Source organism: Serinus canaria, chromosome 13, assembly GCF_022539315.1.
Source record: "Serinus canaria isolate serCan28SL12 chromosome 13, serCan2020, whole genome shotgun sequence".
Taxonomy (NCBI): domain Eukaryota; kingdom Metazoa; phylum Chordata; class Aves; order Passeriformes; family Fringillidae; genus Serinus; species Serinus canaria.
Genome location: NC_066327.1, coordinates 8,655,370 through 8,678,272, shown reverse-complemented (window position 1 = coordinate 8,678,272; position 22,903 = coordinate 8,655,370). Strand labels below are relative to the sequence as shown.

General features: G+C 49.6%; 1 protein-coding gene across 6 annotated transcripts in view; it reads right to left on the bottom strand.

Moving 5' to 3' along the window:
* Window positions 1-4,727: 4,727 nt before the first annotated feature.
* TCF7 (transcription factor 7) overlaps window positions 4,728-22,903 on the bottom strand; it is a 67,078-nt gene continuing 48,902 nt past the window's right edge. For 2 of the 6 annotated variants that reach the window (XM_050979715.1, XM_050979716.1), the window contains exons 4-10: window positions 21,838-21,970; window positions 18,757-18,847; window positions 12,010-12,120; window positions 11,634-11,796; window positions 11,309-11,416; window positions 8,749-8,797; window positions 6,910-7,214 (exon numbers count right to left, since the gene is read on the bottom strand). In XM_050979715.1, coding sequence (XP_050835672.1) covers window positions 6,925-7,214; window positions 8,749-8,797; window positions 11,309-11,416; window positions 11,634-11,796; window positions 12,010-12,120; window positions 18,757-18,847; window positions 21,838-21,970 — 945 coding nt within the window. In that variant the 3' untranslated portion in view covers window positions 6,910-6,924. Of the gene's footprint in view, window positions 4,946-6,906; window positions 7,215-8,748; window positions 8,798-11,308; window positions 11,417-11,633; window positions 11,797-12,009; window positions 12,121-14,258; window positions 14,346-18,756; window positions 18,848-21,837; window positions 21,971-22,903 lie in introns of those variants that run through there. The other 4 variants (XM_050979717.1, XM_050979713.1, XM_050979714.1 and 1 more) reach the window with 4 other exon arrangements.

Here is a 22,903-nt window from a genome sequence, read left to right as displayed (position 1 = left end):
GGCATAAAATACTCTACTGCTATGCTTGGACATGCGGAAGCCTTTCCAGCAGCCTGTATTGCAAATAATGCACCTCAGTTTAGAAGTGCTACTGGAGGAAAATGTGATGTCCTTTCTGTGGCTATGTTTGTTGTTAATATTCAGAAGCCTGGTGTAATTGTGTTTGGTGGCAGCAGCCTGTGTAAATTCCTTTGGGTGCTTGTCACGAGCCCAGTGTCAATGTTTGTCAGCAGCCACCGCCTTGCAGGATGCCTCATGCTGCTTCAGGGTGAGGGAGAGACAAAGACATAGTTTTATATTCCTCATTACACTGCTCCAGCTGTGCTGTGCCTGTGTAACCACACCTGGGATAAAGCTTGGTAGTTGTGAGGGTAGCTGGCCCAAACCTGAGCTGTGCTGGGCATATGTGCAGTGCTGAAGCCCCAGGTTGTACACTTGGCTGTTGGCACTGAGGTACCTGTGGAGGTGTAGGGAGGGCTGGTCTGTGTGCTCAAGGCCTTGTGTAGCTTTGGCAGATTTGTAATACTCTCTCTAGTCTCGGTAGTTAGCATTGCATACAACTTACATTCTCTAATTGAAATTCCCCTGCAGTTCTGACTCAGACTTCAGCCAGATTCAGATTCTGTAGCTGCCTGGCAGTGATGTCAGCAGGAAAAGATTGGTTTTTTGAATCTCTCAGTTGTTTTACCCACTCCAGTAATACTAGTGCTCAGCTGTAGAGAAGGACACAGGAGAGGTGCTGAGAATTTGGGCTGTCCTGTGGCTGCTGCCTGTGTTCCATGCTTCAGTTGAACCTGCTCTTTACTGCTGTAACGGGCACTGGCTGTGTACTCTGAAATTCCAGAAAGCAGGAGAGACTGATTTCCCACTCTTAAACTTTCTGTTGCTGTTTAACTTGTATAAAGTTATTAATTTTTTATTAATTTTTTTTCCCCTAACTTTTTTTTTTTTAAATCAGTTCATGATCAGGGATCAGGCTTCTCTTGGATAAAGGGATGGAGTGTAGGGGTAGGGAGAAGCAAGGCTGGGTGTCAGTAGGAATTGCAGCAAAAAATTTTTTGCTACAATTTTTCTTTGTACCCTTGGCTTCGTATTTCAGTCTTACCCATTGAAGGTTAGTGGCAGTTATTCTGAAAACTACTCCAACATACAAATGCTGAAGGGAAAAAACAAAAGCAAGCAGGAATCCTCCTGAATGCTAAGAAATAGTTACTTGAGAGTTTGATAGCATTATAACTTCCAGTGGCCTCTTTTGAACAGCCAGTCTGGCAATTACTTTATTTATAAAGCTATAAACATACTTTGAACATAAAAGCCAAAAAATACAAACTCAGTGAAGTAAAAAAATTACAACAAATGATGGATAGTCATTGGACAAATGAAGGTACAGCTGCAAAACATTTATCCCTGCTACATACATACAGTGGTTTTACTTGTTTTAATGAAGTGGTACTTCCATGACTTCTACATTCAGACTGATTCCAGGAATTCAAATACATATTTCAGGAAGAGTTAAAACTGCTGTAAAATAAATTGAAAAAAGTTCTTGTTGAGATAAAAACTTCAGGGCAAAGTCTTCCTTTTATTAAAAAAGAGTATTAACACAAAATAGCAACACTTCATAGGGCAGTTTGAAAGACAATTTTTTTGGTAATAATAACTTTGTTTTGTCAGTGGTTATCAGCCGTAGGGCCATGGAACAGAAGTCAGTCATGCTGTTTTGCCTTGGGAAGGGGTGGCCAAACAGTATCTTTTCTGTGTTTTGGAATAAAAATAATGACATTTTCTCAGTTGCCCAGTATAAACTGAGTACAGTACAACACAAGTGGGTATTCTGAGTTTATCCTGCAGCAGCTGGAAGCACAGGGTAAGGTCTGGCCTGTATGTATAGAGCAGAGCAGACAATGCTGTGGGTGTGACTGCTCCAGCTCTGGGGCTCTGAAAATGCTTCTGTGCCACGAGGGCACAGGCAAGGGCTCCTGGAGAGGGGGTGTTAGTTGTCACTAAGGAGCTTTGGCAGGAATCAGTTGGAATAACAATGGTGAGAGGAGGCTGAAATGCAGATGAGCCTTTTGCTCGTTGAGGCAGAGACTCGACACCATGGAGGGGCCAGAGGAGCCTTGAAATAAGTGGGTGAAAGTCCCAGGGTGTGAAATGAATGAGAGTTGGTCTGGGTGCCTTCCTCTGGCACTAAATAACTTCCTCTGGTGTTATTTAGACACATCTGCCTTTTATTTTTTTACCTGCCTTTGCTTTGCTGCTAAATTCCATCTGTCATTCACCCACGCCATAGCAGTTGGGTGTTGAGTTACATCAGCCTTACACCCAGGATGGGGTACACCAGGCTTTGGTGGCTGGTCTGTCATCTCTGGTGTTTCCAGGAGGTGACACTTAAAGCACCTTACAGCAGAGGGTCTCAGAGTGACAAATGATGAGCTGAGACACAACCATTCTTAAAGCTGTTTTTTTTTTTTTGTTTGAAAATCATATGATTAAAGAGACCATATCATGTCTGGCAAGTCTACTGAGTTTCTCTGTTCAGCACCGGAACATGCTGTTGGCTAAGCTTGCTAAAATAATTTAAAATGAGCAGATTGCATATTGATCTAGTGCTATGTAATTAACCCTCTGAGTGCAGTCAGTACAAAGGTGTACATTTGGCATTGGATCAGGTCATGCTACTTCTCCAAGGGTTAAAATGATTCAAACTTCAAAATGACTCTTTGCAAACTTGTCAGGTTTGTGCACATAGCTTTCTGTCAGTGCTTCTGAGGTTACATTTATACAGGAGAGGAATAAAGAAGTAGGTTTAGATCTTCAAAACTAAAACCAGAAATAAAAAATCTACACTACTAGAAGCAAAACCATCTAAATAAAGGGACTAAACCAAAAGCTGCTCTATGGACTAGTTAGGTTTGGCTTTTTTTTTTTTTTTTTAATTTTTAAATCTTTGAGGCATAAACTTGGTTAAAAAGTTACATTTAATCCAATGTAAAAAATTACGGTTTGTGTTTTTGCATTAAGAAAAAAAATATAAAAATAGTTTGTACATTATAAAGGTCATCTTAAATTTCTTGCAGTTCTACAATAATATTACTACATAATTTGTATTCAGTACTCCAAAACCCATCTATCAAGTAGGAAAAAAATAGTGGCCCCTCTACCTCTGTGTGGTGTCATTTTTCTCTTCAGCAGTCTGGAATAGATTTCTTTCAAAGAGGAAAAAAGTCTGCACTGGACTAGACTGTGGTCTCTGAGAAGACTGTAAACTTGAAGTAAATCCAGAACTTGGAATTATTTGGGATTTACATCAGTTCATGGAGATCATAATCCATCCACATTGTTTTTTGTTTATCAAACTCAAAATATAAATATAATACCGGAAACTGGTAAACATTTTAAAGCTGGAGAGAATAGATGAACATTTGGCATTGTCATTGGGATGGAGGGAGAGTCTTTTAGAAAAAGCTAGAATAAGGTTTTTTAAAAAGTTCTTCAATGAATCCTGACAAAGAGGGTTCTTATCTCACCAAGGGTATGTACAGACAGATGCCTACAGAGCAGGGCAGTGAGTGCTGCTCTGCTGCCACACTGCCCTGCCACAGGAGAGCTCACACCTCCCCCAAAGGACCTGCTGGGCCAGCGTGGTCCTCTGCCCTGGGCCAGTGTGACCCTGGGCCACTGGCCAGCCTGCTGGGGCTGCTGGCTCCCCACATGCCCTGCCCTGCTCACTGCTGTGGAGGTACAGAGCTCCATCAGAGCCTACAAAAGCAACAGGACTGATTTCTGGCTTTGGCCAGTCTGTCTGGTGGGATTTCTGACCGTCCACATCTGCAGAGGACAATTCCTAACAGCAGGGCAGACCCTGCATCTGGCCGATGCCCTGAGCAGCCATCAGCCCTTCCAGCAGCTGGTCCATGCTCCTTTGCCTGGCTGGTACTCCCTTTTCCTCTGCCTTGCTGTACAACCATGGAATGGGACATGTCTGCACAGACCTGCAAACAACATCTTCTTGTTCTCAAACAAGAAGTTCAAAAAATTCACCTCATTGCTTTAAATATTTAATTTCTCTTTTACCCGGTCAGATCAAAATGCTGGCATTGCTTTGTTTCCTTTTCAGACATACGGGCTTTTAAAAAATTCTCCTATTCCAGCTTTTCCAGCTCCTTGGTGTAATGGCTGTGGGAGATCTGAGTGACTACACTTTCAAGCAGCTCGGAGGGCAGGGAGTGGAAGCCAGGGTTAGACTGACAGTGCCTACCACCTACAGCAGCAAGCTGGGGATGTGGCTCTGCTCTTGGAGATAATGCAGCAAAAAAGAAACCAAAACAAAACCCCAAACAAACAAACAAAAAAGCATCGCAGGGCAGGGACAAAAGGCTTGTTTACTCATTAGCACTTTAAATTTTGGCAAGTACTTATTTTTTACCTTTTTCTTTTTGAAATTGCTTTTCTATCTATCACCCTCCCCTCCAAAAAAACCCCAACCAAGTGAATTTTCCATCATCCTTAAGTCATCCTGTCGCCAAACTTTGCATGTTTTACAGTGAGATGGGGATTTGGCTGGGCCTCTGGTCCTCGTCCGCGGGCAGCGGAACCAGGTGGGCGAGCGGAGTGCCCGGTGTGGCCAGCGGCTGGCAGGGACTATGTCCCCGAGGAGGCGCGGCTGGAGGCGGGGGGCGCGGCGGGCGCCGAGGAGCGCCGGGCGCCGGGTCTGGAGGGGCCGGAGGCGGGCGGGAGGTGTGCGGACACGGGGCAGGGGTCGGGCTGGTCGCGGTGCGCGGGGTCGGCGGGGGCTGCGAGCTGCTCTGACGGGAAGGCGGAGGGGATGCATCGGAGTGCGTCCGGTGGGGATGGAGGGGAGTCTATAGCACTTCCATCGGAAGAAACTGGGCTGGCACAGCGTCCTTCTCCTTGTAGGTACCGAATGCACTTCTTTTTCCTCCTGGAACAGCAGAGAGAGGCCTGTGTGAGTAAAGGGAGGGTCCCGGCAGCCCCGCGGATCCGCTGTCCCCTTCTCCCCGCGGCGCCGGGATGGCGGCGGCGCTGCAGCGCTGCGGGAACACCGCCAGGCGGCGCCGGCGGGCCGGGAGCGGGGCCCGCAGGAAGGGGCTCGGCCGCAGCGGGAGAGGAGGAGGAGGAGCAGGAGGAAGGAATGAAACAGGAATAAACATCAAAATGCTATGATGAAAATAAAAACACAAAAAAAGAAAAAAAAGCCCCCCCGAATGCCTCTTGACTGTCCTGCTGAGCAGAACGCGTAAAAGAACATCTCCCAGCCAGCTCCCTGCCTCAGCTGAGGGAAACTGATCCAGTGGAGAACTCACTAATGCGGGCACACACCTGTCTTTGATCTTCCTAATGAAAAACCAGACTGTGTGAGAATGAGTATTGACTAGTCCAGTATTAAACATGACTTGCACTGGATGTGAACAAGAGCAGTGCTGTTACTGCTGTCAGTGCCATGTTAGCCGTGCTGACCCAATTAATGCGATAGGAAACACGACAGCTCAGCTGATCTATTTAACTTGAGGGTATTTTCCATAGGTAGTAATTCCCCAGAGAAAAGCCTGAGGATGAGCTGTTTTTCCCAGAGACATCTTGGGAGTACCTGCAGGATAGAGTTTCAGTGACCCGTTTAAGATTACAGGAATGTGCCCATTGATTAATTGGATTTAAAGTTACAGGGGGAAAAAAACAGATGTGTGATACAGATGGCTGATAATGGCCCAGTCCATGGGTTATGCTGAGGTGGGTGTTACACAGCTAAAGGCATTTATCCCTCTCACTTTGGAAACTACAGCACCCTGGAGTGTTTGTCCAGGGTATGGGGAGGAGTGTGACAGCTCTAGAACTGGAACACCCAGTCTTAACCAGTTAACCTCTCCGTGGAGTGGAGATCCTCCTGGGGAAGTTGTTCTCCACAGGTGAGCAGAGCACATTGGGCTGGAGCCCCTGAGTGGCAGCAGCACAGTTAGTACAGAATTGCAGAGCAGCTCTGGCTGACCAGGGCTGGGTTACATGGGGTACACAGGAAGAGCAAGCCAAGGTGCCCAGGCACTCCAGCAGCCTGTGTTAATCAGGAAGCCGTGCAGAGGAGAAGCTGAGCTCAGAGCTGGAATGGAGGCAGAGGGAAGGTGGAAGAAGTGTCCATGGCAGAGTGGGGCACTCAGCCTGGCAGCACAGCTGCAGGGGCACGGGGCACTCCAGCAGCCCCCTCTGGACATTCAAGTGTTAACGAGACACTAAGGGAGCTCTGCCTGGATTCTTAATCAATTAAAAAATGGTGCTTGATGAAACTACCCAGGGAATAAAAGGCAAACCGGGAGCTCTGCTATTGTGGCAGGCTGAGGTGCAGGAGGGGACTCAGCCACAGGGACTGGAACTCGGGGTGCAGCAAGGTATGGGTCAACTAAATGATTTTAGTCACTTCAAGCTGAAGTGAACACATCAAGCAGTACTTTACTTCCACCTTTTTCCTCATGCATTGGTGTAAAACTGCAAAGTGCAGATGTCTGTCTAAGCTGGAGTCTCTCTGTGCTCTGGCACCCAGATCCAGAAGCTCCCAGGATCTTTCTCTGCCTGCCTGCCTTTGCAGCCCCTCTAAGCCCAGCAGCACTTGGTTGATGTGAATTTTACTATTTCTTGACCAAATCCATCTCTGGGAGCCTGAGGAGCACTGCTCTGTTTTGCTGCTTGAGGCTGTCTCACCCCAGCCATGGCAGGTACTGCAAAATTTAAGGCTGAGGAAGAGATGGATCTTGAAATAATACATGGTTAGCCCAGTATAAATAGGGAAAAAAACCCATTAAATCCTCACTTGCTAGCCCTAGGGTGCCACTAATATGATTGGAAAAAAAAAGCCTCATGTAAGGATCACAGAGGTCTCCATCCTGGAATTAAAACTTTTAAGACCAAGGAAATCTACCAGCTGAGGAATATGTGCAGCACTAAACCAACACTGACCTGGGAGGGATAAAAACCCCAGAGTACAGCCTGTCCTTGCAGCACAGAGAACTCCTGAAGATGCCCAGAGCACAGCCCATCCCTGCCTGGTGCCGGGATGGCTGCAGGAGGACACGTGGAGCTGAACCCCTGTCCCAGGAACACCCAGCAGCGAGGAGGAGATGCCGATACACACCTGCACGGGCCGCACCAGTCCGTTTGTTGGTTGAGGCCAAAGCGAGCTCTGCATTTCTTAGGAGAGGCAGGATCTGAACACAGAAGCATGCGCGGCGAGAATGGGCAAGGCAGAGGCACAAAGAGGAGGAGGAGCACGAGGAAGAAAAGAGGCAACATCATTTTAGCCACGTAACACACACTAACAGACTACAATCCCATTATTTTCTGCTACAGCATGGCGCTGGCACCACCTGGAAGAAAGTGATCGTTAGGCAAATACCAGTGATCACTGCTGGCAGCTGGAGGTGGTTTGGGAAACAGCTCTGAGAAACGTGGGCAATTACGGGGAAATTCACAGCTCTTCCAATTTCTTAAGTCTGGAAAAGCTGCCAAATCCCGGAGGCGATGCCCGACTCCTGTATCTGCATCCCTGCCGGCTCCCTGCCCTTCCAGCAGACACCACCGGGCTGTGCACGGAGAGAAGAGGAGGAAACGTTGCAGAAGCAGGCTGAAAGCAGAGTTAGCACCACGGAGACCTGGCCCAGGTATTCCACTCTGCCCCCCATCACACCCCTTCCAGTTTTAATGGAAAAGCTGTTCTCCACGGCCTTCCCTAAAACCCTGCTGTTTTACTGTATAATTGCAGGACTCATTAGGGTGAAGCCCTGTTTGCTTTCAGGCACATCATGGTTTTCTCTGGTGTTGGGAATGAGATTAACAGCACATTTCTGTGCTGGATTCAGCCTCTCTCTTTCAACCACCATCAATGTCTCGTTGTGTACAACCAGTAATTTGTTTTCAATCTGTAACAGGTGAAATAATAATTTTTGTATCACACAGACAAGACATGTATTTGGATATATAGAAATATACAATGCACTCTACATAAAGGCCTAAAAACTTGTATTCTTCTTTTCAAACTCAGCACTGAATGAGATCAACAGTGTTAATTAAACTGAAGGTATTACTGGGACACATCTCTTGATAATGATTCCCTTTTTAACTAATATTTATTGGTACAGATAATATTTATTCCTGCTGTGGCAGAAATACTTAAGAAATCAGCACATGAATAGCCTTGGATGATGGGAATGTGTCTGTGACCAGCTGAAATCTGTCAAGAGGCCCTTTTCTAATTGGCAGGGTGATACAGGGAGGTGGGGTTTAGTATGACTTTGCTTCAACTCTACATTACTTTGAAAGGACAACCAAAGTTGGAGTAGTCCCATGAATGATCTTCAGTCCTGCCACTACATTTCATCCCACACACAATATGGATGCATTTGAGAGGAGGTTTCTTTAGTTAATATCATTTGTAGGTCTGATGGGGACATTCACCTTGGATATTTTCAATAGATAAAGTTTAGTGATAGTTTATATAAAGGTATTATACATTTGCCAAAATCCAATCTTTCAGTTTTCACATGCCACCCATGTTCTAAATCAAACATGTCTATTAAAAACCCACAGAAATGTTAATTTACCATGGCTTGAAAAATAATGAATGTGTATTTCTCTAGGTAAGCTCTGGAGAATAAAAGAAAACCTGGCAAAACACAACAACTGCTTTGGATTGTCCCATCTGAGCAGGAAAGCAGGAACAGCTGCCAGGCTGCAGGCACTTACCTGAGCTGGAATCTTGCTGCTTTTCCCGTGTTCGTCTCTTCTTCTTCCCCTAGGAGATCAAAGGACAGGCTGTTACCTGTGCTCCAGAAAACTGGGGCTGCTGTGCAGGGTTTTGGGGCTGGACTGGGTGCTGGGGATGGCTGCTGCCTCCCAGGTAAGAGCCATGGTGCTGCTGGCTCAGCCCCTTCCAGGAGCAGATGAACTGGAAGAGGCTGCAAAGGGACCCCTCAGGTTTATCCATGAGGGTGTCCCTTTCTTTCCCCTCTTCCCATTCCAATGCTCCTAAGAAGAAACCCAGGAGGAACTCTCAAAGTGAAACCCAAATGTGTTTTTTGGGCACTTGCTATGGCTTCTGCACAGCACAAATTTATTCTGGGCTTGTGCCTTTTCTCAGGGATTAACCCTCATTTCCAATACCCCCAGATCCAGCACCACAGGCATTTTGGCTCAGCACTTTGAGTGAGCTCTGTGCATTTTTAGAAACTGCAATAAACTCAAGAGGTGGTGGCAGCCATGTGCCCACTCCTACCCCCACGTTTGCTCCATCTTCTCCCCAACACACTGCTCCATGCTCTGCTTTATGAGTCCAGGACTAGGCTGCAAATGAGTTAAGACTCAGATCTATGGTGCAGGCTGTGTCAGAAAGTGGGAGGGAAAATGTTAGAGGATGTAAACCAGCTGTAATAAAGCCAATGTCTGTGCCTGTGCTGCTCAGTACCTCTGCCTGCTCCTGACAGAACTCCTCAGCCCACTCTGATGCATCTCACTTGGGGATCCCACCCATTATTGCTTTAGTTAATTAACTGATGATTTAATTAATATGTTTAATGAGATTAATAGAATTAAACAAGATTTGCTGCATGCAATGGAGAGAGTATGATCAATAGCTGATGCTCCTGTCATATTCTTACGTTTCTAAATAGAACTTGGTCCATTTTAGAACCTTCCCTATTTCCAAAACATGCTGTAATATGGTGCCTTATACCCAAAATGAAACTGGTTCTTGATATTCCCTGATTCCAAATGGGAAATTTATTTTTAAATAATATTAATCTATTTCAGTGCTTTTGCAGTTCTGGACCCATCTCTCATTCTTCTTTCACTAATAAAAAAGTCCTATTTTATCCTCAAACTGCCTCTCTGATTCACAAGATGCAGCACCTCCCCTCATCCCCTAATGAGCTGATTAATGAGGGCACAGCAGCACGGAAGCAAATCTGGCTGGGTGGCACAGGCAGCTCCCAGGGCTGCCTTTGACCTGTGACTTTTTATATGACTTCTTGTGGTTTGGGTGAAGGTGGAAAGCTCTGAGCTGTGGTAAGCTTTTCCTTCAGTGGGGGAGCAGCTGTATTTCCTGCCCAATTTCTGCATCATGTGCTGCACGAGTGACCTACATTCCTCCTCCTCCTCCTCCTCCTCATCCCTGCTCATCTTCAGAGAGAGAAGCATCTCTTCCAACAGCCACAACACCCAAACCAGCCTGTTCACAGTACTGGCAGGACCAATATGCACTTTTGGAGCCCACCATCTATCTTCTGGAGAAAGGAACCAGATGAAGATGATACAGGACTGGGATTTCCATGGAGGATGTGCTTGGCCTCAGAGGAAGGTGGTGCCATGCTCTCAGCAGTGCTGATGCCCTCCAGATGTGTGCCCATCAAAATGTGGGCTGGGGGCTTCCCATCACCTCTGCTTTTTCTGCATCATCTCTGCCCTCTGTTTTTGGGGGGAATTTGGGGTGATTTGGGTCTGTTTACAGGTGTTTTCTTGCCCTTGGTAGAGCTATGTCATTCTGGAAGGAGAGCTGCAGTCAGTGTGGGAAGGATGGGCACTCACTGTGCAGTTCCCAAGGGTAAGAGAGTGTCTGTGAGGGAAATTATGGAGATGTGTAGATGGACAGACATCTGAAGATTTATGTGTGCTTTGTTTCAGTACACTAATGAGCTTGTTAGGCATGTAATATCAAAACAGTAATGAAAGTCACAAGAAAAGACTCCCTACAAAAAGAGCCACTATTTTAAATCACAGAATCCTGGAATTATTTGGGTTGAAAGGGCCCTCAAAGACATCCTGTTCCACCCCCCTGACATGAGCAGGGACACTTTCCACTAGACCCAGTTGCTCCAATCCCTGTCCAACTTGACCTTGAGCACTTTCAGGGATGGGGCAGCCACAGCTTCTTTGGGCAACCTGTGCCAGGGCCTCACCACCCTCCCAGATACCTCAGCTGCTGTCCAAGATGCACAGAGCTGTTTGCTTCCATAAAATTACACTTCCAAAGATATATCCACAGCACTTAAAACCTTCTCTTCTTTTCCACTTGTATTTGCTTGGACAATAAGCAAATAAAAGCTTGTGGTTGCTGGGGGCTGCATCATTCATCCTTTAGACAGGCAATAAGGCAAGAGGGTGTTCAAAATACTCCTGAAATGTGAATTTATACAGCTCTTGTGCTGCCAGGAATGGCATTTCCAGGAGCAGGTGTTTGGTAATCACCAGCCAGCCCCCCAGGCCGTTGTGGGCCGTCCCTAGGGTGGGGTCCCAGCCCGGGGGCACTCACGTAGTTGTCTCTGGCAGACCAGCCGGGGTAGAGCTGCATGTGGAGCTGCCGTTCCTTGCGAGCCAGTTCATAGTACTTGGCTTGTTCCTCCCGGGACAGTGCGTGCCACTGCAAGGACAAACAGCAGTGAAGCATGGCCCTGCTGTCCCCTGTCCCCTGCCAGCCCAGCCCACCACGGCCACCCCACCCCAGGGCATATCCAGCCCCTCTGTTCATGGGAGAAGAGCACCTGGATTTGAAGCAGATGCTTGTTATGTACTTAATAGCAGCAGTGAGGGACAGGGATGTGGCACTAGGTGATGGCACTGGCCCTGTGAGCTCTTACCCTCCTGCCCAAGATCTGGTTGATGGCAGCACTCTCTTTCAGGGTGCACTCGGCGATGACTTTCGCCCGCATTTCTTTCATATACAACATGAAAGCGTTCAGGGGCTTCTTAATAGTGGGCTTCTTGGCTTCCTTCTCTCTCTTTGGTTCTGGTTGAGGTTTCCTTGGTGGGACAAAAGGAGGGGCTGTCAGCATCAGAGCCAGCAGAAGACTCAACCCCAAACAACCCAACAGCAGGAGCAGGTGGGGGGGGCTGAGATTTGCTCCTCAGATGCACAGCTCAGTGTCCATCCATCCTCCCCCCGTCTGAGCACTGAGTGACAGATGCAATGGCTGCTGAGGAGCTGCTGCTGCCCAGCCAGCACTTCCCACTCACATGTTTCGGTCGTAGTGCTCCATCTCTTGCTTGCTGGAGTGGGGCACGATGGCGGGGTGCGGGATGCCGGTGGTGTGCATGCCAGAGCCCAGCATCAGCGGGTGAGTGAACCTGCAATGGAGAGCGGGTGAGCCGTGCCAGAGGGCTGCAACAGAGAGTGGCTGAGCCGTGCTGGGAGGGCTGTGCCAGGCGGGGGCCGGGCAGCCACAGCATCCCGTGGAGCACCAGGCAGTCAGGGCATCCCTCGAGTGCCAGGCAGCCACAGCATCCCTTGAGTGCCAGGCAGTCAGGGTGTCCCTTGGAGCACCAGGCAGTCAGGGTATCCCTTGGAGCACCAGGCAGCCACGGCATCCCTTGAGTGCCAGGCAGCCAGGGTGTCCCTTGGAGCACCAGGCAGCCAGGGCATCCCTTGAGTGCCAGGCAGCCAGGGTGTCCCTTGAGTGCCAGGCAGCCAGGGTGTCCCTTGAGTGCCAGGCAGCTAGGGTGTCCCTTGAGTGCCAGGCAGCCAGGGTGTCCCTTGAGTGCCAGGCAGCCAGGGTGTCCCTTGAGTGCCAGGCAGCTAGGGTGTCCCTCGGGGTGCCAGGCAGCCAGGGTGTCCCTCGGGGTGCCAGGCAGCCAGGGTGTCCCTCGAGTGCCAGGCAGCCAGGGTGTCCCTCGGAGAGCGCTCTGATGTGGCGAAGCAGACGGAAAGCAAGGACATGGAAAGCACACAGTGCTGCCAGGCTGGCAGGGGCAGGCAGTGCCCACCACCCCTGGGTCACCCTTGTGGCACACCTAGTCAAGCTGTGGGCATGTGGATGGAAAGGATCCCATGCCACAGCGAGGGAACCTGCCTGCAGCAGGAGCCAGCCTGGCTGAGATCAAGGGTGCTTTCACCCAGCAGTTTCAGCTGCTCAAATCTCTATTGTTGCAGTATCTCATTAGCACTGCAGAAAGGAACAACAAACTCAAGCTGGGGTTTGGATGGGAGAGATTAGGACCACCCCACACCTTTCTTTTAACAGAAATGGACTAAGTCTGAACAGGAACCCAACTGCAACTCTAGGAGGTGCACCTTGCCTAAGCAATGCTCTCCACAACATGGGCTGAGATCACGAGAGGTCTCATTAGCTCTCAGGCTTCATTAGTTCTCTCCGGAGTTCTGGAGGATAAAGCCAGCAAAGTCAGCTTTGCCAAGCTTGCCACTTTATGACTGCAGCTTGAGATGGCAGAATTGCCCATGGGAGATGAACTGTTCATTAGATATGCTGGCACGAAAAGAAAAGCTGTTTAATTTAATCCACCAGCACAGTCTGATCCTTATCTGACCAGGTGTACTTTCTCGGCTGCAGCAGTGCTGCTGCAAAATCTACCCCAAAATCCTGCAGGCAGGAGCTCAGGGAGGCTGCTAGGGCTCCACAGGGAACCATTAGCTCCTCCTGCCTTCAGTTTTTAAGCTGTGCATGGGTGATACCTTGCGAAAAAGGAGGGCTGGCAGCACTCCCTGCCCTCTTCTGCAAGACTAAGGGGATCAAGGGATGCATGGATCAAGTGTTGTATGTATTGAGGGTTGCATGGATCCAGGCTTCTGCGTAGCTAAGGGCTCTCCTGAGCAAGGGTTTGCATGGTTTTCCTGTGGGAAATCTCCACAAACAGCTCTTGAGGACAACATGAAGCAGAAGCAAAAGCTGGTGTGGCCTTGGCATCACTATGGAACCGGGAGGGCTTTGCCCAGCAGCACGCCTGGAGGAGCTGGGCTCAGTGATTCCCATCCACAGGGGATGCATTTTGCTCACCCGAAGGTAGAAGTTGTGTTTGTATCTCACAGAAAGGACTTGTCTGATGGGAGGGCAGCAAATCACTGCCCCCTCCTGTCCTGCTTTTAAAGCTAAGACCAAGTGAACCAGATCCATCTCTGCAGAGCAAAGCAGTGGTGGCAGCAGGGACACATTCAGGGTTAGTGACACGGAGCAAAGTCCTGAGCAATGGATTCCACCCCATTTCCCAGTGCTGAGCTGAAGGCTGGAGTTTTTGACTCTCTTTAAAGCTCTGCTGAATAAAACCCAACCGTTGTGCATCCTTCATCCTCAATATTCCCCTGAGCACCCTCTGGATCAGACACTGCCTAGAAGCGCCTTCTCTCCCCGTGGCTGCCCTGGGAGGGTGTGTGGCTGTCCCTGGGTGGCTGTGGTCTGCTGCAAGCTCCTGCTGCACAAACTGCAAGCTGCGTGACCAGCCGAGCTGCCCTGTCTGCCACAGCTGATACTCACCTGGAGAAAGAAGCCCCAGCAGAAAGCGCTGACGAGTACGGCTGTCTAAATCCACATGACGGGAGCGGATAGACAGACTGGCTCTGCCTGGGATCAGGAAGAAAGAGTCTATAAAGCATCCACAGCCACGTGGTGTTTCCTAAAGATCCCCTTTGCTAATGGGTCTCAGAGCACTGGTGCTCCTGGTTGGGTGGACACTCCGTGTCCCTTAGGCTGGAGGGGCAGTGTGGCTTTGGATGTTATTTTGAGAGCACCTGGGCCTTCCTACAGAGGTTGGATCCAGTTCTGACCCCCTCTGCCCCTGGTACTGACTAATCCTGCAGCTCTGAGTTTACCTGGTAACAATGCAAAGTGCAGAGGCATGCTGAAAAATCAAGATGTCGCTACTGCACAGAAGAAGTTGCCCAGAAGAGTACAGTGACAAAAAAAAAAAAAAAAATTAAAGCCTGCTCAGATTCTTTGTGTGGTGCATAAGAAGCTGCATCAGGAGGATAAATATAAGGAGAACTTCCTTACTGTGCAGTGACCAAGCACTGGAACAGGTTGATCAGAGAAGGTTTGGAGCCTCCCTCACTGGAGATGTTCCCGGATTGCCTGGATGCAATCCTGTGCCATGTGCTCTGGAAAAACTCTGAGCAGGGAGGTTGGACCAGATGACCCACTGTGATCACTTCCAACTTTATCTACTCTGTGATGCTGTGATGCCCCAAGCACAGGAGACTCCTGGAGCCTGGAGAGAAGGTAGCTATCCTGCCTTTGTGCTTCAGGAATGCTCTGATTTCCTCAGCACACCCTTTTAAGGACACCCATCAGTTTTAAAGAAGCCAAAATCTCAGTCCTGCATTCTTTTTGAAAGCTGTTTCATACTGGGGACCAGACATGTATCAGACCTGGGGCTGGAAATTATTTTTGAGATAGTAAAATAACAATGCAGGAAGTTCCTTGTTGTTCCCAGCAAGGGAACCCCCGCATTTTCATATGGAAATCGCTCAAAAATACCTTGGATTGTCCTGCAAACCTGCCAAAAGATGCCTCTAGCCTAAAACTGCACATGAAGATCATAGAATAACAGAATGCTTTAGGTTGGAAGGGATCTTAAAGCTCATCTCATTCCAATCCACCCTGCCATGAGCAGGGACATCTCCCACTAGACCAGGTTGCTCCAAGCCCTATCCCACCTAGCCTTGAACACTTCCAGGGATGGGGCACAATGGTCCCAACAACTGTCCTGGTACTCGTGCTCCTCTGGCCAGGCTGCACAAAGCTGTACCTAAACCCAGAACCAGCTATTTTCACCTCTAATGATGAAAAAAATCCACCAAAAGTCCATTATCATGAACTGTGAAGGACCCAAACTCCTGGATGCCTGGGATTTTTTGGGGCTAAAGAGAAGTTTCTCTCCTGAAGAGGAATAATGACAGCAGGGCAGCATCAGACCCCTGAGCTGCACAGGGCAGGAAGGAGGCTCCTGTTCCTGCTGCTGTCTAAAATCTGGGGGATGTGTCTGCAGGAGAGGCAGCCAGGGCTGTTTACACCCTGAGAGGCAGGAGCCCTCTCCGACCCCTCAGATGTCAGGGGTATAAACACACCAACAAACAGCCGAGCACCAGGAAACCCAAACAGCCTTTGAAGGTGGAGGCGGCTGCCCCAGGGCTGAGAAAACACTTGGAGCTCATCCAGAAGCGACCTGGGTTACTCCAGGGGCTGGGGTATTGGGATGGGAATGGATGGGGATGGTTGGGCACTTGCAGCTTCATCCAAAGTCCCTCTGACATGAAAATTAGGGCAACTGCAAAATCAGTTCCTGATGGTTGGGAGTGCATGATTAGAGTCCATATAATGGAATTACTGGGCTGGGTTAGAAGGGACCTTAAAGCTCATCTCATTCCAAGCTCCTGCCGTGGGCAGGGACACCTTCCACTGGATCCAGCTGCTCCAAGCCCTGTCCAACCTGACTATGAACACCTACAGGGATGGGGCAGCTGCAATGTCTCTGGACAACCTGTGCCAGGGTCTCACCACCCTCTGCTAACATCTGATCTAACTTTCCTCTTTTAGTTCAAAACTGTTCCCCCTTGTCCTGTCACTATCTGCCCATGTAAAAAGTGCTTCTCCCTCCTTTTTATAAGCTCCTTCTAGCTACGGGAAGGGGCTCTGAGGCCTCCCTGGAAACTTCTCCAGGCTGAACAACGCCAGCTCTCAGCCTGTTTCCAGAGGATCACCTGGTGGTGGGAGGGTGGCTCAGGGAAAAGGCTGTGGGATGGTGGAGAGGCTGCCATGGCACCACTGAGCTCGGCCCCGGGCACAGGTGAGTGACACGATTTGCAGGTTCCTGGCTAATGTTTACTGCCAGGCTCCCATAAGCAAAACTCACTTGACTGGACTCTTGGAAGCTTTTATCTGACTGTCATCCCAGCTTAATTACAGAGAGAGTGATTGCTGCTCCTCCTCCTGAAGCGCTCGGTGAGAACAAAACCAGTTTGTGCCCAGCTCCTGCTGCCAGCTTGTGGAGGAAAAGTTGCTTCCCATGTGTGGCTGCCCTGGCCTGGCAGCTGACTTGGTGGCACCAGCACAACCATGGAATCCTGTAATGGTTTGGGCTGGGAGGAACCTTAAAGATCATCCAGTTGCAATGCCCTGCCTTGGGCAGGGACACCTTCCTCTAGCCCAGGTTGCTCAAGATCCCATCCAGCCTGGTCTTGAACACTTCCAGGGATGGGGCAGCCACAGCTTCTCTGGGATGCATCCCTGGCATGACCATGGCCAGCACACCCATCCCTGGCACACAGCCCCTGGATGCTGCCATGAACCTGCCAGGCTTCACTGCTCCTGCACCCACCCACAGCAGTGTGCTGAGCCTCAGCTGAGGACTGGGCACTCCACAAGTGGGGCTGGGGCTCTTCCACACATTTCAGGCAAGGAAAAGAATGAACAAAACTCTATTACACACACGTGTCTCAAGGTGCTGCTCTCTGCATGCCAGGCCCTCTGCTGCTTTACCATATCTGCTCTATTAATGAAGCCATTAATGAAGACATCTGATGAGGCTGCAGGAGGATGCCAAACCCCACTCCAGGATGCTGGAGCAGCTCTCAGCCATGAAAGCTCTCTCTACCACCAAGTGCTCCACAAAATCCTCAATAAAAAACAGACTGCTCTCCCTTCATGAGCCCAGGGCTGTCTGAACAGCATCATCCTAACCCAGGAGTGGACCTTCCATTTGACAAACAGGCTCCTTTCTCCACACTCCAACTGTTTCTTTCATGTTACAGCAGAGTCACCCCAGTTCTTGTTTTCCTGAGGATGAATCACATCATATGAGGAGTTAAATCATCACCCAAGAGTAGCAGATTTAGCACAGAAGGCAAAATGTAATCTCTTTGAAGCCAGACTCTGTATCAAAGGCCTCATTCTCTGTTTCCTTGTGGTTAAATATCTGGAACATGAAATTCATAAACAAAACAAAGTAAAAGCTAGTATTTTACCTGTGCTTTAAGAAGCTTCCCCTTTCCCACCCTGCAATAGGTTCTTGTACCTGAAGCTCTCTGCTGTGCTTTGCCAGGGTTTTATCCACTGGCACTGGGGGAATCTGGCCACTGTCCCTGTGATCACCACCCTGCACCCTCTCCTCATCCCAGCAACCCTGAATTGCCACCTGCAGCCACCAGTCTCCCTGCCAGCCTCTGCCATGTCCCTACATCATCACCAGGGATTAAGTATTAACCTGAGGAGTGATGATGCCCGCATGGCAGCACCTGCCAGACCCGCTCTCTCAGTGTGCTCATGGTCATGGGGACAAAAGCCAGTGGCAATGACCACAGAGAACACACTGGTGTATTTGTAACCTGTGTCCCCAGGGCAGGTTTACCAGCAGGCTGTGCTTTGCAGGATGCTCTGCAGGGCTGGCCCGTGCAGGGGGAACATTTTGGGAATGAGCTTACAATCTCTCCTTTGCCATGCCTGCTGGGGCAGTGCTCACCAACTGGCCAGGCTGTGGGTACCAGGGCTGCTTCCTGGCAGGTCTGTGCCATGATGTACTTTTTCCCTGTGTGCCAGATCCTAAGAAACACCAGGGCCTGGCAGATGGAGCATCCCACGGGATTACTCCATACTGGTGGTGTGCTCAGGGAAAGCACTGTTTGTGCTGAAAAGTCCAGTGAGGGAGAAAATTACCTCCTACTCAAAAAAGAGACTTTTGCTGTGATTAGGAGGGGTGGGTAGGAAGCTCTCTCTGGGTTCCCTAATCCACACAGACAGATGTAGAGCAGGAGGCAGTTTTGGATTAGGCAGCTTGTAACCCCTCTCCAGGGATGCCTCAGCCAGGATGAAGCCTTCAGCCTCTCCACGGGTCTGCTCCCACCTCCAAGACAGACAGGGCTGGATTCTCCTCCCTCTTCACACAGCACACAGGAGGGGAGAAGCTGGGGGAAGGCACCGGGGAGGTCATGGAGAGCAGCAGCAGGGGTGGGGCTGGCTCAGTGCCCCGTCCCTCACTCACCATCCCATCGACGGCGTGATCTGCCCCACTCCTCCGGGGGGCAGGGGGTAGAAACCAGGGATGTCTGAGGTCTGGGAAGGACGGTGCACTCCTGGAAGAAGGGAGAAGGAGAGGAGTTGAACGTGGCACTGCACTCCCTGGGTGACCCAGATCGCTCCCAACCCCCTGGCTGCTTCATCTCCGGGCACTCGTGGACAGCCACATGAAATGGCCATCTGCAAGTGGCAGGATGGTGTTCCCTGTGCTTCCCTCTGTGGGGATGTGCTGGAGCATCCACACTGCTGCAAAATCAAAAACATAACGGGGGGGAGTGGAGGAGACATCTCGCTCTTGCACAAGCATCACAGCTGCTCCATGCCACCCTGAGGCCAAAGAGCACCGTGCCTTGGTAAGGATTTGGCTGACTCCAGGCATCCCTCTGCCTTTCCCAGAGAGCCCACTCAGGTGCTCAGTGGATGGTCAAAGCCATTCCCGTGCTCCCTCTCCATCAGTCATCTGCAGGACCCCCCGTGAGCAGGCAGTGGGGATGTTCCAGCAGACATCACTTCCAACTTAATTTTAAGTAATTTGAGTTCAAAACAATTGTTCTGCAGCTCTGTGGGTGCCAAGGAGCTATGGAGGTGGGTATGGTGCCAGCTGGGAATTCACCCTCTGCATGGGGAATCCCTGTGTGATCTTCAAAGCTGCTGGCACAGCAGCATGGCCAGGGGACACAGCCACAGCACTGCTCCCTTCCTAGCTGGGCTGGAAAACATCCTGTGCTGCCTGGGGCTGTGGGTGGGACTCAGACAACCACGGGGCTGCTGGCAAAACCAGCCTCCAGCTGACCCCTGGACTGGGAACGGGAGGGCTGCTGGGGCTGAGCTCTGAGAGCAGCCTAGCGTACTGATGGCTGCTACGGAGCCTCAGACAAAAACTGGGAACTGGGATTATCCAGTGGCCATCCTGGGTGATAAACACATGGACTAAACTGGTGATGAGCTGCAAGCAGTTGCAACTGGTTTTTTCTCCTAGGTGTTTGAATGATGCCTTATTAATCAGGAATGATACCAAGTGATTCTAAGCATTTTATTAGGCGTCAGCTAAAATAAAATATATAACTGACCTGACAGGAATATATAACCTAGTAGGAGATTTCCTTCAAGTGGGACTCAGTGGCCCATGGAAGGTCAAACAAAAGCAGGCCTGCACAAGGCAGCTGATGGAACATCCTCAGATCTGCACCCCCAACAGTAGGAGTTGCATAAGCCAGAGCACAAGTTATTCTTGCTGGCCCAGTGGTTGGGCCACCAGCCACTGACTCAGAATTCCTGCTTCTATTTCCTGGTCTGTGTGTCCTTGGGCTACTGTGAGAAACTTTAAAGGGCTGCTGGGAGAATGAGAATGCCTCTCAAGCACTTACACTGGGTGATAGTGGGAGCTGTTTCAGTGATGAAAACAGAGATGGGGCACATCCAGGATGAGCACAGGAGAAAACCTCACCCCAGCAGGGTAGGCATGGGGTGTGTGTGATCACAGCTGCACCACAAAGACAAGACCCAGCTGAGCACTGTGGGCTGAACCTTTCCTTGAATTGCACATGGGGGGTCTCTGGGACAGACTCCCTGTGTCTGTAGAGGTACAGGCTAAATGGGAAGGGGAGCCTGCACTGAGGGCCAGGTGGGCAGCCCAAGGACAGTGTCCTAGAATGACTGACCCACTGCAGAGCTGAATGCTCAGGGACTGCTCCAGTGCCAGCTGCAGCCTCCACAGAGGGACACAACCAGCTCTGCCCTTGGGTGAGCTGCTCTCGTACCACTTAAGGTTTCCCAGGCTGACAGTGAGTCCCAGGAGGCAGCTGACAGGGAACAGCTCCTGCAGGGGCAGATCTCTGCCAGGTACAGCAAAGGCAATGCTGGGCTGCATTCCTGCACACTTTCTCTCAGACTCAACTCATTTTAGTAGGTTTATTTTGTTAACTCTTTCTATTTTTCTGCTGAGTTTATTATGCTCTGATGGCTGACGAGCAGCGTGCTGCCTGGAAGACACCCAGGATGTGCCTGGATATCCCTTACACCAGACCTAAATCCTACCCATCAGCATCCCTGCTGAGTCCAGAGTGTGGCCTCTAGGTTCAGACCAGGGATTATTCAGTGGGTCTTCCAGCCAAGAGCATCCTCAATAACCCATTGTTTAATCAGTGATGTTAACTTGGTGAAGCTGATGCCTCTGGGACTGTTTGGGTCACTCCTGGCTGGAGGCCTTTGCCCAAATCACAACAGTTGGTTTTGTGCCTCTGTTTTGGCACTGTCCTCCTTCCTGAATGCAGTTTGACACAAAACTGTCAGTTTTTTTGCTTTCCCATGAAATCTAGCCCAGGTTTGTGTAAAAAACTGGGTAATCTGAACAGATGTTCTGCACTGAGGTAAGGTTGAGAAAAGTTTGATTTTACACTGAGTTTGCCACGAACCCATGAAGAATGATGGACTGGGGTGAATTCCTCAAGACATACTTGTATTTACATTTTTTTTTAGAGGGTTTAACCTCAACATACTGTACTTTCCTCTATAGCCTCAATTGACACAGTCTGGGCTCACACAGGAACACAAAAAGCCAAACCAGGTGACAACCACATAACATGTGGCTACAGGGACACACATGTCACAGTCCAGTCAACTATCAGACACCAATCCCGTTTAGTCAAAATATTTCCTGTTTCAAGCATTTATTTTCTCAAAATGACAGCCTGACAACAGTTTGGGTATGAGTCAAAGGAAAGATTACTTTCCATTTTCTGGTTGACTCTTGTGCACTGTCGTGCAGGCTCTGGCGTGGTCTCAAGGTGCAGGACAGCTTGTACAGAGAACTGAGCACACTCCATCAGCAAGGCTGGCACTTTTGCTATCAAACTGCTCACAGCCAGGTCACAAAGCATTGCCAATAAACTGAACAACCTCCTCCTGCTAAGCAATGCCCCAGCTGACCGAAGGATTTTTCTCATTGATTTGGGAGCAGGAAGGTGCCAGCCCAGCCTCAGGCTGGAAGGTGCTGATCTCCAGCTGTGCCCCCCTCCCAGCACAGAGGTCCCCGTGGTGGCATTACCTTGTTTCTGGTTGATGTCAGCAGGCAGGTGGGGGGAGTGGGAGCCGTGGCTGAAGTGCTCGTTGCTGTAGGGGATGAGCGGGGTGAGAGGGTGCACTCCGTGCGACGGCTGCACCACGGGAACTTTGTTGGACTGCAAGACACAACCATAGAGAGGACTCAGAAGTCACCAGGATCCACCAGCAAGGACAGCCAGTGCCCTCTCCAGTCCTGCTGTTGCCAGCAAGGCTGGGAATAACTAAAAACACTACACAAACACTAAACAAATTACTAAACAAACACTGCAGCATCCTGCAAAAAACCTCAAAAGTCCATCCATAAACCAAGCAGGGAAAACAGCTGGAGATGATTTCTTGGAAAAGTGGAACATAGATCAAACAAGCTTCAAGTTTTCAAAGTTCTAAACTTTTTTTCCATTCAATTCCAGTATCTTTTACTCCAGGATGAATGCTCCAAGTCTGTTACCCAACGCAAAGCTCTTGTTCTCTGTCCTGGACTACCACAGGGTCTAAATCTGGACTTTCACAGTGAATCCTTCATGTTCAGTGTGAAATTCATGTTTGGGCTTTCTTAATCAGGGCTGTCATGCAAGGACAGACACAGGATCACAGAATCATTTAGGCTGGAAAAGACTTTATAGAGATCATCAGGTCCAGCCAGTAACCCAGCACTGCCAAGGCCACCATTAAACACCGAGGGTAATGTCTTTGAAAACAGGACATGGTCACCAGTTAGCCCTTGGGATAAAATCTCTGTTGGACTGAGCTCCAGTGCTGGAGAAGGACCAGAGGGAGCTGAGGTAATGCTGGAGATGCAAAAAATCCAGGAAAAGTAAGCAAAGAAAAATCTGTCTCCTCCTGTAGCTACTCCTGGTTACGTGCAGGATGGCTGTCGGAGCCCAACGCCTTGGAAAAGGCCCTTTTTGGTGAGCACAACAGGAATTCCTGCTGTGTGTTGGAGCAGAGAGAGGGGAACGTGTCTGGAGGAGCTGCACATCTGTAAGGAGCACACACACAGACACACAGACACACAGACACACAGACATGCAGACACACACACACACGCT